This window comes from Anas acuta, chromosome Z (assembly GCF_963932015.1).
Source record: "Anas acuta chromosome Z, bAnaAcu1.1, whole genome shotgun sequence".
Classification (NCBI taxonomy): Eukaryota; Metazoa; Chordata; class Aves; order Anseriformes; family Anatidae; genus Anas; species Anas acuta.
Window position 1 is genome coordinate 48,341,180 of NC_089017.1, and position 12,812 is coordinate 48,353,991.

The 12,812-nt window shown below is 45.4% G+C and overlaps 1 protein-coding gene across 1 annotated transcript; it reads left to right on the forward strand.

Annotated features, from left to right (window-relative positions):
• The first annotated feature begins 93 nt into the window (after positions 1-93).
• On the forward strand, positions 94-6,217 carry THAP1 (THAP domain containing 1). Its single transcript, XM_068666636.1, has 3 exons — positions 94-330; positions 533-728; positions 4,106-6,217. The coding sequence occupies exons 1-3, from the start codon at positions 260-262 to the stop codon at positions 4,571-4,573; spliced, it is 735 nt and encodes a 244-aa protein (XP_068522737.1). The 5' UTR covers positions 94-259; the 3' UTR covers positions 4,574-6,217.
• Positions 6,218-12,812: the final 6,595 nt, after the last annotated feature.

The following is a 12,812-nucleotide window of genomic DNA, read 5'->3' on the forward strand; positions in this document are numbered from 1 at the left end:
GACGCCCCGCCGGCCAAGCCCCGCCCCGCCGCGCCGCGCGCCCAATGGGCGAGGGCGGCGCGCGGAGCCACCGCGAGAGTTGCGCTGAAGCTGGCGCCGCCATCTTGGAGTCGGGAGAGGCCGCGTCCCGTCGCTGTCCCTCTCGGAGGGGGTAGGGGAGGGGGGGGGGGGGGGGCAGGATGGCGGCGCGGCGCTGAGCTGAGCTGCCGGCGGCCGCGGGCCCCTCCTCGCCCCGCGGCGGGGCGGCGGGGGCGGCAGGATGGTGCAGTCGTGTTCCGCCTACCGCTGCCGGAACCGATACGACAAAGAGAAGCCCATCTCCTTCCACAAGTGAGGAGCGCGGGCGGGGCGGGGCGGCGCCTCCTGACGCGGCGCGAGGGGAGGGGCGGGGAGGGGAGGGGAGGGGAGGGGAGGGGCGCAACGGTCGCCGGCGGCCGTTGGTGGTGGGGGGGGGGGGGTCCTGACAGAACATGGAGGGGGGGGGGAGCCCCTGAGGGAGGCTGAGCTGATGGCGCCCCGCCGCCGCCCGCAGGTTCCCCCTGACGAGGCCGGACCTGTGCAAGAAGTGGGAGGCGGCCGTGAAGAGGAAGAACTTCAAGCCCACCAAGTACAGCAGCATCTGCTCCGAGCACTTCACGCCCGACTGCTTCAAGAGGGAGTGCAACAACAAGCTGCTGAAGGAGAACGCGGTGCCCACCATATTCTGCTACACCGAGCCCAACGAGAAGGTAACGCCGGGGCACGCCGGGGCTGCCTCCAGGTGCTTGTGGTGCTCAGGGGGTCTGACAGAGCCCTCAGGGACACCTGTGAGCCATCCTTTGCAAGGCAGGCTGGACCCTCAACTCCCGTCCCCAAACTTCAGCTGCAGTTGGCCATAACTGCAAATCAATTATCCTCTCTTCCCTGCAGGCGTAATAAATGCAAGCTGAAAGCTACGAGATTGGTTTCCATAAGGGACACCACGTAGCAGGTTTCTTCCCGCTCTGTGATAGAGGAAGGAGAGAATGGATGTGATAGGTCTAGGGCTGAAAGACTGCCAAGGGATGAGCTGTGTAAATAGAAACTGGGGTTGTGCTTATTTGATTTTTTTGTTGTTGATGTTGTTGTGTGTAACGCTGGATTTATTGCAGAAATGGAAAGGGAATGTATCTGGAAAGTGACAAGTGGAAAATAGGCGAGAGAACATAAGCGCAAGGTATATAGAAAGGCAGACAAGTTCCAGGTACATACGGCTGTACTAAGTTCTGTTGGATTCCCTTTCCCTGTAATCTGAATGACACGTTTTCTCTGTCACTTGTTTGCAAAGCTTCTTGCAGTCTGAAAGCCAAATAGGTATACAGGGTAACCTACGAAAATACCATCCATGCACCAGGGTTAATGGTGAGCCACATTCTCCATTTCATTATGGTGTCTGGCTCTACGAAAGCACAAAGGGATGCCTTTTAATTGCGGAGAAGGATGTAGTGCGATTTCTGTTTGTCTCACAGCAACTTTCAGTGACCTGTCACTTCCCTTCAAGACATTACATAGTATCAGAGAAGGATACTACTAGTGCTTGCGGTTCTTTGGAATTGAATTCACACTGTTTTTGAAATACATCCTTTTATCTCTTTCATTATGAAGTTTGAAATAGTTTATGCACTTTTTTTTTCCTTTGGAGAACCATTTATTGCCTATGAGAATTGATTATAATTCACTTGTGACATGTCAGCGATATGAACAGTCAGTTCTCTGCTGTATGTTGTGACAATAATGACATATTTATAAAGATAGCATGTGCTGTATGAACTGCAGGTAGATGCCTCTGTGAATTCATCTGTCTGGCAACAATGCAATTTCTTTTGTTTGTGCTTCCAACAGGGGTGAATTTCTCTCTGCATGTTATGTGTTCAACAAGGCCAAGTGCCGGGTCCTGCACCTGGGGCGCAATAACCCCAAGCAGAGCTACAGGCTGGGAGAGGAGTGGTTGGAGAGCTGACTGGCAGAGAAGGACCTGGGAGTATTGGTGGATAGTCGGCTGAGTATGAGCCAGCAGTGTGCTCAGGTGGCCAAGAAGGCCAACAGCATCCTGGCTTGTACCAGAAGCAGTGTGGCCAGCAGGGCTAGGGAGGTGATCGTCCCCCTGTACTCGGCTCTGGTGAGGCCGCACCTCGAGTACTGTGTTCAGTTTTGGGCCCCTCGCTACAAGAAGGACATCGAGGTACCTGGCAACAGGACGAGGGGGAATGGGCTAAAGTTGCACCAGGGGAGTTTTAGGTTGGATGTTAGGAAGAACTTCTTTACCGAAAGGGTTGTGAGACACTGGAACGGGCTGCCCAGGAGAGTGTTGGAGTCACCATCCCTGGAGGTCTTTAAAAGACGTTTAGATGTAGAGCTTAGGGATATGGTTTAGTGGGGACTGTTAGCGTTAGGTCAGAGGTTGGACTCAGTGATCTTGGAGGTCTCTTCCAAGCTAGATGACTCTGTGATTCTGTGTTTGACCTGTAAATTTCTTAGCAGAGAAGTTTGAAAGTGATTGTTGACAGGGTCAAGCTTTTTAGAATACAGGTATGTGAATTAGATAGGCACACCGGTGGCAGCAATTTCTTTTAATTGAGAAATTAAACTGATAGTAGGCTGGTTTTGTACTTTAAAGTGATCGGTAGTACCTGAGCACTAATGAAACTTCCCTTCAATACCAAATGCAAAACTGCCTTCTCAGTTCCTTTCTGCCATGTACTGTATGTAGTTTGTACCAGAATTACATGTATATTAGCTCTCCCTAGCCCCCTTTCGAGTGCTGCTTTTTATGTTAAGTCAAGGAACTTAATGACGAGGGGGATGGACAGTGGCTCTAATACTGAACATTGTGAATGCCTTTGGTCTTTGTGCTTTTATTTGTAGTAATAACGTTGGAGATAGGTAGTTACAAAATTGGTTTCGGTGCCTCTTTTCACTGAGAGCTTTTTTTTTTTAAAAACAGTAATATTCTGGCTGTTCTGTTTGAACAGGTCTTTTTTAATCATTGTGTGCACAGAAGCATTTGTGAATTAAAATATGTTCCTTTGGGGCAGAAAGAATCTGATTTCTCTACTCTGTCCTCCAGTCAAGCAGTGAGAGGTCTGTGCTGTCATGAACCATGCAAGTGTGCCTATCAAGAGCAGCATGATAAAGACTGCAGTTTCCTGTGGGGTTGAGCTCATCTGCTGTTCTGCTGCTGCCAGGAGGGAGAGCTGGGCTTCTCCCTTCTCTGTCCAGTCTGCCAGCCATGCTCCTACTCTCCCTCTGCCTGTATACCAGCTCAGGTGTAGCCCATACCTCTCATTGCATGGCTCTGACTTCAGTAAAGGACAGAGCTTTCCTGTAGCCATGGTGGGAGACTGAGTAGCTTCCTGTCATCTTAGCAAGTGGGAGTTTTAGCTAAGGGTAAATAGCAGAGCTGGGAGAGCTGCTTTGCTTGAAGAGCTGTTTGTTTTGGCTCATTATATCTCTTGAAACCAAGCCCATGTGCTGCAGTACCAAAACAGTGATACAGCCTTCTCCAGCTGTTAAGAGGCGGGTCTTGCTGTGTCAACCTTCTCTGCTCTGCCAGCTTATCAACCTCCCTCAGTGAGATAATTCTTATTTTACTTCAACAGAAGGTTATTCACTTCTGCTCTGCTCCTGTCTAAATTAGCGGGCAAGTTCAAAGTACGTCATGGTAAGGTGCAGTAGAAAGAAGGGGGGCGAAGGGGAGTGGGATGGCCGTGATGAGTTACCAGGTCAGCTGAGCTCCGTTTCATGGAACTACATCCTGCATTCTCAGCTAATCCTAGATACGTATTTCAGCTAAGCCTTCAAAAGTGATGGTGGTTTATAGGTTCTCCAGCTTCTGACTTGTTTGAGACATCAAGGACTTGAGTTTAAGAGTGTTGGAAACTGTGCTGCTTAAAACACCTCCAGTTCAGAAGCCATACAAAAACGGGCCTGGAACTGGTGGCCAGTTTTGAAAATGTAGGCCTTGAAGTTCTTATAGTTAACTTCAGTCATGGGTGTTGGTATTATACTGGAGCAGGAGTAATGGAATTGTGTTGTAAACAGTGTTAAGCATGCAAATGTACTTTTCTTTTTTTCTTTTTTTTTTTAGCCTGAAGAATTTCCAGAACAGCCAGAAGATCCACTACCGCCTCCACCACCACCGCCACCTCCGCCGCCACCACCACCGCCACCACCACCAGCAGCTTCTGTGTTACTGCCCTCTCCATCAACTCCTTCCTTCCATTTAGCTCAAATAGATGCCAGATTTGTAGATCCAAGTATTGGATTATTGATGCCTCCTCTCCAGACCCCTAGCAATCTTGCAGTTTTTTGTGATCACAATTATACCGTAGAGGATACCGTTCATCAGCGAAAAAGAATTCAGCAGCTGGAGGAGCAAGTTGAAAAACTGCGAAAGAAGCTCAAGACTGCGCAACAGCGATGCCGGCGTCAGGAAAGACAAATTGAAAAACTGAGGGAGATTGTTCAGTTTCAGAAGGAAAAAGACATACTGTCAGGAAAAGGCTATGTGATTCTGCCCAATGACTATTTTGAAGTTGTAGAAGTACCTGCCTAACAGTCATGAACGTCAGCTTTCACTCTGCTAGGCCAGGACGTTTAGTTTAAAAACTAAATGCTCTCTAATTCTGTGTGAGACTCTCCAGAATTCTAAACCAGTAAATATTATAGGGAGGACACCACATTTTTTTTCTTCATTTTCACTTCAGTTCGATATGTTTTTAATATACAGAAAATGCAAGCATCTCAGGATTAGAATATGCATTTAGTTTATGAAATCTGAACTGCTTTACAAAAGGAAAGGATGCAGGGTTAAAATGCACTTAAAATCTGTACAATTTTTATTTTTTATTTTTAACAATGGCTGTCTTATGCTTACACGGGATGGGAACTGAATGTGGCTGAGAGTGAAATTGAGGTTGTCGTACACTTGGCGCAAAACTTTGTCAAGGCATTTAATATTGGCTTAGGTGATCCCCAGGAAGTAGTTTTCTTTGGTTTCAGGAGGAGTGGAATTAGGCCAGCTCAGAATACCTGCAAACGCTGCCTTGTGTAGAAAAAGGTAAGTTACATATTTCAGCCTGGGAAACTTCCAGCCTCAGCTTGTTATGCCTTCAAAGCACTGCAAAAAGTCTTAATTCCTGGATCCCTTTTGGTGAGGTTTGTAATTGAGCCTTTTCTTTTGGAGTAGCATATATCAACGCGTGTGTGAGAGAGAAGGGGATATTTCTTTAGTGTAGCTAACTGGAGCTGTAGAGGATTTTGTTCTGAGGGTACTTACGAGCCCTGCTGAAACACAGTACTGCACTGAACGTGCATATTACCAGATTGCTGGCAGGATCAAGAAGGCGGTATCCTGTTTAGGGTGACTGCGTTCCAAAAGTGCCCTAACAATACACAGTCGTCCCCAGCATGCTGGAGTATGCCACTCCCATAAGCACTGTCACGGGTGGAATGTTGTCCTCGACTTCGAAAGTTTTGGTCTTAGCTTGCATCTCAAATACGTTTGTAGCTTCATGAAATGAAGAAATTTGTTTTTCCTTGTCTGGGGTGCTGGACTCTTTCTGCTTTAATTACAGCATACTCTAGTTTTCTTTTTCCCCTTCTTTTTCTTTCTTTCTTTTTTTTTTTTTCCTTCCCCAGAAGGCATCCACCACTGGGCAGATATGGAATTAGACTTCAAGAATTGCTTGGTGCTAGACTGGTTTTTAATATCTCAAATGCTGCTGCCTCTCCTTCAGCCTTATTAAGAGCCTTTCTAAAAATGAATTTAACATTCAGTGCAGCAGTTTGCACTTACTGTCCAATAATTTGTTTAGTCAACAAACTCATTCAAAATCAGAGAATGACATCATGCTAACGTTATTGTAGCCTTCACAGCTGAAATTCCCTGACATAATAGACATGAGGGGAATGACTCTTCTCCATCCATCTCAAACCTGTGTGTAGTGTGAAATCTAGCTCTGGTGTTAATCAAGCCTTGTTCATGATGGCTTAAAAAACTTCCCTTAATATTCTGTTAGCATGACATTCTGAAATGTTTAGAACCAGTCTTGATACTTCTGACCTCACTCACGCTGTGTATCTACTTTCCCTGCCATTTCATATACTTAAAATGAACAAAAATTGCTGGTGCATCCTTTTGTGTACATTTATTATTCATGATTAAAAATAAAAAGCAAATGGTGTGTTAGATTTTTAACTGCTCTCTCTCCTCTTTTCCCAGGACTTTGCCAAATCTATCTTTACATTTTCTGTCTTTTTATAGAGCAGTTTCCTTGTTTAGATGCTTATTTAAAAAAAAAAAAAAAATTTTGGTGGTGTTTCTGAGTCTTTGCTGTTACTTTTCATATTTAAAACTGAAAAAGCACAAATTCAAAAATTGAAAAGGAAAAGAAGTTTAAAAAAGTGTTGCTATACAGTTGGCAGTTGCGGCCATGTAGTGAATTGTTTCCATTTTGCCTGCGAAATGCCGCTTCTGACACAAGGGCAGGGCCAGAAGCAGGGGACGGGGAGAAGTCCTCTCCTCTGGCTGCAATGAGCCATTACCTTGTGGCAACTACTTTTGCAAATGTAAAAGTGACATCTTGCTCTTAAGTTTCAGCTTTGCTTCCTTCCACCCCAGCCAAGGATTCCCATCCAACAAATTTAGACTCTGGGAACCGTGTCATTGTGGCAGAAAACACTTTCTGCAAGTGCTTTCTTTTAACCCGTCAGAAAATCAACACAGCAAAAGAAGTAGCTAGTAAGGTAAGAGTGAGGCATACTGAGAGATTCTTGTTTCCTCTATGAGGTGCAGTGCTGCTAGGGCTAGGTGTGTTGCGGGCTGTCAATACCACAGAGCTATGAAGTGTAAAAACAGCTGGCACTAGAACAACCAATTGACTTTCAGCAGCTGATCTTTCTCCACTTGTCATTCTGCTGCAATCTCTAATTGTTAGCAAAGTTCCTTCTTTCTTCTTCTTTTTTTTTAAAGTATGATTTACTATGTTCACACAATCAGCTGTGCAAAGGTACTGTGTCACTTCCTGTATGTATTGGCCACAACTGGTATCTGCGTATAGCAGCAGTTTCGTTAGCATCTCCGAAAAATGCAATTGGGAGTTAAAAAGAAGAAGTGAGAATGTAAGATGTCAAAGGCTTTTGTGAGTGGTGTCTGTCCAACTGCAGATGAAATAGCTAATAACTGTTTAAATGCCTGTGTCTGCATTCTGCTGAAGACCATTCTGTAAAGGAAACAACCTGAGGAGGTTTGCTGGCAGTTGTCGGAAGTGTCCCATCCTTAAAATCTGGACAGAGAGATCTCTTGACATGGACTGATGTTATGACAGGCAGAACATCAGCACTGCTTCTGAAAAGAGAAGTGTCTGCTTACGTGCTTCCCTCCATTTGCCCCAATTTATTCTAGTAGAGCCTGTCTGAGCTGTATGTAGCATTTAAATTTTTCTCCTTTTAAAAGTATGTTTCCCTGTGTAATTGGGTTATTCAGCAGCCTACTGTAGAATGCTGTGTGGACCCTGTGTTTTAAGGGAGGTTGGGGGGGAGTAAGAGAATGGTTGGGTTACTGCTCCTCACACTGAGGGAATCCTTCATTGCTGAGCTTCTTTCTCCTGTACTTCCCATCACTGCTTTGTCTCTGTTGTCATTAGAATGGTCTTAAAAACTTCTGTCGTGCTAAGATTTCATTTGCTTTCAGCACTATGTAGGGTAAACCTAGGCAGAGTGCCTGATACGAATTTTGAAGTTGTACAGCTGAATAAAATACAAACAAAATCCCAGTCTGAATGTAGGAAGAAGGAAAGCCAAGTAGCTCCTTGGGTAAAACTAAAACTGCAACTCCAGTTTCTAAATCCATTTCAAAGGACTGCTCCTATCCCATGCTTCTTTGGAGCAAGGCAGTTACTCGTAGTCAACCTTTTTGGTTCCTTTCCTGAGATCTGTTGTAGGTTTTTAGTCTATAGGCTATTCTGTCTCCTGGCGGCTCACACCTTTGTCTCTGGCAGGATGGAAAGGGGTCTTTTGAGCTGCTGTCTGATTTGAACAACTAAAATACAATCTGCCCAAGAACATTGATGCTCGTGCTGTGTCACAACCGCAAGTTTAGGAATGTTACCCCTGCTGCGTTAAACACAGCAGTTTATTTGCCATACCTTAGCCACGATAACGTCTGATTGGTAAATGAGAGACAGCAAAACAGAATAGATACGTGATTCAAGAGAGATCCTGATAGTAATCACTATTACAGATCTCCTTTTGTGCCTGTCTGATATTTTCAACAGAAGTTGTCTCTTCTTACAGGGATCTCCTTTTGAACTAACCACAGCATTTTATTGCTCAAATCGGACAGAAAGCCTTGCAGTGTTACACAGACCAAAGGAGTTTAAAAGTGTGTGTGGGAAAAAATGTGTAGCAAAATTGCTTGATACACCGTGTAACTCTAGGAGCAGCTTACGAAAGAAAGCCATCTTCAATCTTCTGAAGAAGTCAAAGGAAACATTTAAAGCGGATATTCAGAAGGAAATTTTCAAGGACTTCTCCTGTGAATAGACGTATTATATTGTCATAATTAAATCTCTCCACACTCCTGCCCCTGTTGATTCATTTAACATTGAGTATCAAGGCTTTTATTGCCTGTAGCTCAAAATGATCTATTATTTCTCCTGTAGCTGCTTCCTCACACTGTGCAGGGAGGAAAGACCTGTAAAGCCTGGGCTCATGTTTGGACCTCTGAAAAAGTGATAGTCATCTGCATCTTAAATTGGGTCTAGTTAAATTGGACCTATGAAAAGGTCTTGCAGTTAGGCTAGTCTCTACAGTTTTAATTCAGAGAGGGGCTTGAATGGAGTAGGCAAGCTTCTAAATTCCTTTCAGGCTTCACTGGATGTGGGTATTAAAATTTCAAGGTCTATGACTGTACTAGTTACCTATAGATGAATCAAATCTTCAGTGTTTGAGCCTGTGAAAGATACATGATTTCTTGTTGGGAAAGCTTCAGTCCGGTGATGGGTAATCCAGAAAAAGGAGGTCTTTCCTCCAGCAGTAGTTTCCTCTTTCACCTTGTACTCACTTATGGCCCTCCTGTCAGAGACCAATACTCTCTGGCCAGGTTCTTCCAGATGTTCCAAACAAGAAGGGTATAAAGTTTAATACCAAGCTTATTTATTTGAAGATACTTGACATTACACAGGACTTAGACTTAGTCTTTAGGACTTAGAATGATATGGCAATATGCTGACATCAAGACACCAGCACAGCATAGCAGCTGTATGTGGTGGAATCACAACATAAATGTGATTTCCATTACTGCTTTCTGTATGCTCGCCATCACAATGCTGGGTGTCCCTAATCTCCAGGATGAAATACATGTGTGAAAGGTAGCTTAGACCAGCTGCTCTCTTCAAAGTGCTTATCATGAGTTCTTTAGTTCTTACATGAAGGCTGCTTATGCAGTTTGACAACCCAGTAGTACAGCTGTATATCTAAAGCAAAGGTTACCAACCGGTTCCCTTTGTGTTGAGATATTTTCAGCTTTTCTTATGAAAGTTGGTGGTTATTCTTTACATTCTTCCCTGCGTTCATTGTTCTTACTCATCTCTTCTGAACCTTATCTGCAGGAGTTTGCTTTTCAGTCACCCCTCACCTCCCACCCCCATCTCTTCTCAGGACTGTCCTCACATGTCTTCTGCAGAAAGAATTTGCAGGCTTTAGGTGCTTTACAGTCTGGACCTGCTCAGAAAGGGAAGAATTTTCAGAGGTGACTTTTTTTTTTTTTTTTTGGTTAAAGAGGAAGTGACCTTTTACTGGGCTTGAAAAATCCCAAGATTTCTGCCCGCATTTCAGGTTTCTGCTAATAACCATGATAACACCTGTCAATCAGAAAGGGAAGCTACAAGATACCTAATTTGACAGCCTTCTCTCTCTCCCTTTTTCTCTCCCTCCCTCCAGGAGTCATTTCCAAATAAAGAGATACCTATCCGTGGTGTCATGTCAGAGCTCTGAAAATCAATTTATTTTTCAAGAACTTAAAATTCTGCCATCTATACATTCAGTTCTTACTTTTTGAGTCCAGAGGAGAAAATCTATTAGTTTTCTTTGACTGACAAGGGACTGAAATTGCTCAGAGTTTGTTTATGTGTTCAGCATGTTGGGAAAATGGGCAGATCCTACTCTACAGGTACTACGCCAGGGAAATCTGGTCGTGGATAATAGACACGTTTATCCCCTAAAGCGAAAGCACATGTGGACATTTCACCTTGAGGAACTTCAGATATTTGTAAGTAACCTCTTAAAAACACACACACACAAACCACAAGTGTAGTATCACTGGAGTTATCTTCCTTTGATACTGCCATCCGTTGACAAAATTAAATTTCCTGGTGACACCAAATCAAAACCAGCCTCTGTCAACACCTTTTGCTCTGGGCCACAGGAGAAATCACTGGCTTACGCAAGCAGTAGGTGGCAGTGGCCCTGCTCCTGTCTCACAGCACAGTCACTACAAAGCCTTGTGATCACGCTGTCTGCAGAAACCACCATCTGTGTGATATGACTGTAGAAGTAAGACCTCTCTCCCCACTAAAAGATCTCTCTATTAACAGGTCAGAACCATTTTTCTTGTTGTGGATGTTTTTTTCACCATCTTTTTCTTGTCTGCCTTGGCTTGCACCCCCGTGGTATTGCTCTCCTTGTATTCCCAAGTTAAGGTTCATCTGGGTTGTTCAATTAATACTGTCGGAAGTTAAGCAGCCCTCAGCAGCTCAGCACTAGGATATTCAGGACGTGAGACAGTAACCTCTTGCTACGTGCTGGTAACTCTTACTGTTGTATACTACAAAATGTGCCAGAGAGATGAAAATGCAAAGCACTGTTGCAAACAGCACTGGTAGAAAAAGCATGTCTCAGATGAAGACTGCTTGGGGTTTAGGGATGAGGAGGCTTAATTGCTGTGATAGATTTCACTCTCCTGCCTTTCAAGCGGAGCTAACATACCTGTTTACTTTTACTCTGCTTTGGCTTTTGATTCCTGTATGTGACTGCTGGGTTTGCAAAGAGAAATGCTCATTTAGGATAGGTGGAGCAGTGAGCTCAGGTACACCCCCTGATTCTCAGAGGAGCCGAGAGCTTTCTGGGTACGTGTTCACCACTGGCATAACTTTCCTCACGCAGAAACCTACAGAGAAAGCCCTGCCTATGCAGCAGTGCTGAAAGCCTGACCAAAGAGTTCGGGGAAAACCTTGCTGAATCCCGTGGGGCCGGGATTTCTTCTCTGTATCGTTGAAAATTGTGTCATTGGAAAGCCCAGCATGGTTTTTCGTATCAGTATCACTGGAAAGTCCACCAAGGTTTTTCCCGTCAGTATCACTGGAAAGTCCACCTTGGCTTTTCTCATCAGCGTCACTGGAAAACCCACCGTGCCTCTTCTCATTGGCCCCGTGTCGACGAGGGAGCAGCGGGGCAGCACCTCTGTCTGCAGCGAGGTGCAGCAGCGCCTTTCTCCACCACCAGAGTCACAAAGCCACGCGTGGCCCCAGCTGTCCCCTGAAAAGCAGGCGTTTGCCCATGATGTCACAAGGGGACAGCGCTGCGGCGAGGCCACAGCAAGGCAACACCCGCCCGGCTGGGGAGAAGATGGTCACCCTCAGCCAGTAAGGTGTCTGACAACATTCACAGCCCGATGGTCATCCCCGCTACCCACAGAGGAACAAAACCCTGAAGTGGCACTGGTGGCGGGCTCCTGAAACCATAGGTTTGCTCCTTTCTGTTCTCTCGGTGGTCTGAAGGCTCCGGAGCTAGCGTGTCGTGGTCTGTGGGCTCGCTGGGGAGGCCTCCTGGAGCCTCCCTGCTGGCTGACTGAAAAGTCAGGCACGCTGCACTGAAAGCAAGTGTGAGGAGTCACCCCAGTGAGGGCAAATGTGGGTGATAATGTGCTGTAGGACGCTGGTGACAGCAGCCTGGTTTGTGTGGTTAGGTCCTGAGGTGGTTAAAAGGCGGTTTGTGGCCTTTGCAGAGTTCAGGTCAGTGGCTTGTGCTCTGCAAGCCCTCCAAGAGCCACGGTAAGTTGTCTGCTGGCACCTGCTCCTGTCACCTGGGGGCCTGGCCCCGCACTTACCAGCCTTCCCTCAGAGAGCTGGCCCCCTTCCTGCATGGCAGGGGCAGCCTGCAGAGCGCTTTGGCCATGCCCCCTCCTGAAACTGCACACGAGCTGGTGGTCTGTGCTCCCAGCTCCAAGCAGCCTGGCTTGCTGTCGGGTGGAGCTAGGCATTGAAAACCACGTCTTTAATGAGGTTAACTCCTCTGCATGGTCACAGGCTTGCCATTAAAACTGCTCTGGAAAAAAATAATAATAAAAAAAAAAGTTATTCTGCTGTGGCAGCAGGGACAAATACAGCTTTTACATCCTTTGCAAGAAGGTAAGATTTTGCTTTTAAGTGAGGTGCAACTGTAAACATTTGGTGTTTGTATGCAGCCCGTTTGGCTTGTCAGAAGCAAGGTAAACGACAGGTACCAGATATGTTATCCAGTAGTGAAAGCTTTTGGGGTCTCAGAACCTCTAATTTTTCTGTTTTAATTCCTCACACTATTCAATTAACTGATGCAGTTTTCAGATATATCCATTGGTTACATATGGCACTAAATAATTACAGAACATCACGCTACTAGCTAGCAGTACCTTCACGTCTCTTCTGTCAGGATTATACATTACTTCAAAATTAAATTCTACAAATTACCTGAAAAACGTACTCTGGCTTCATCCAGGAATTGTGAAGGTGTCTGTAACCAAATGCTCTGCTTGCAAT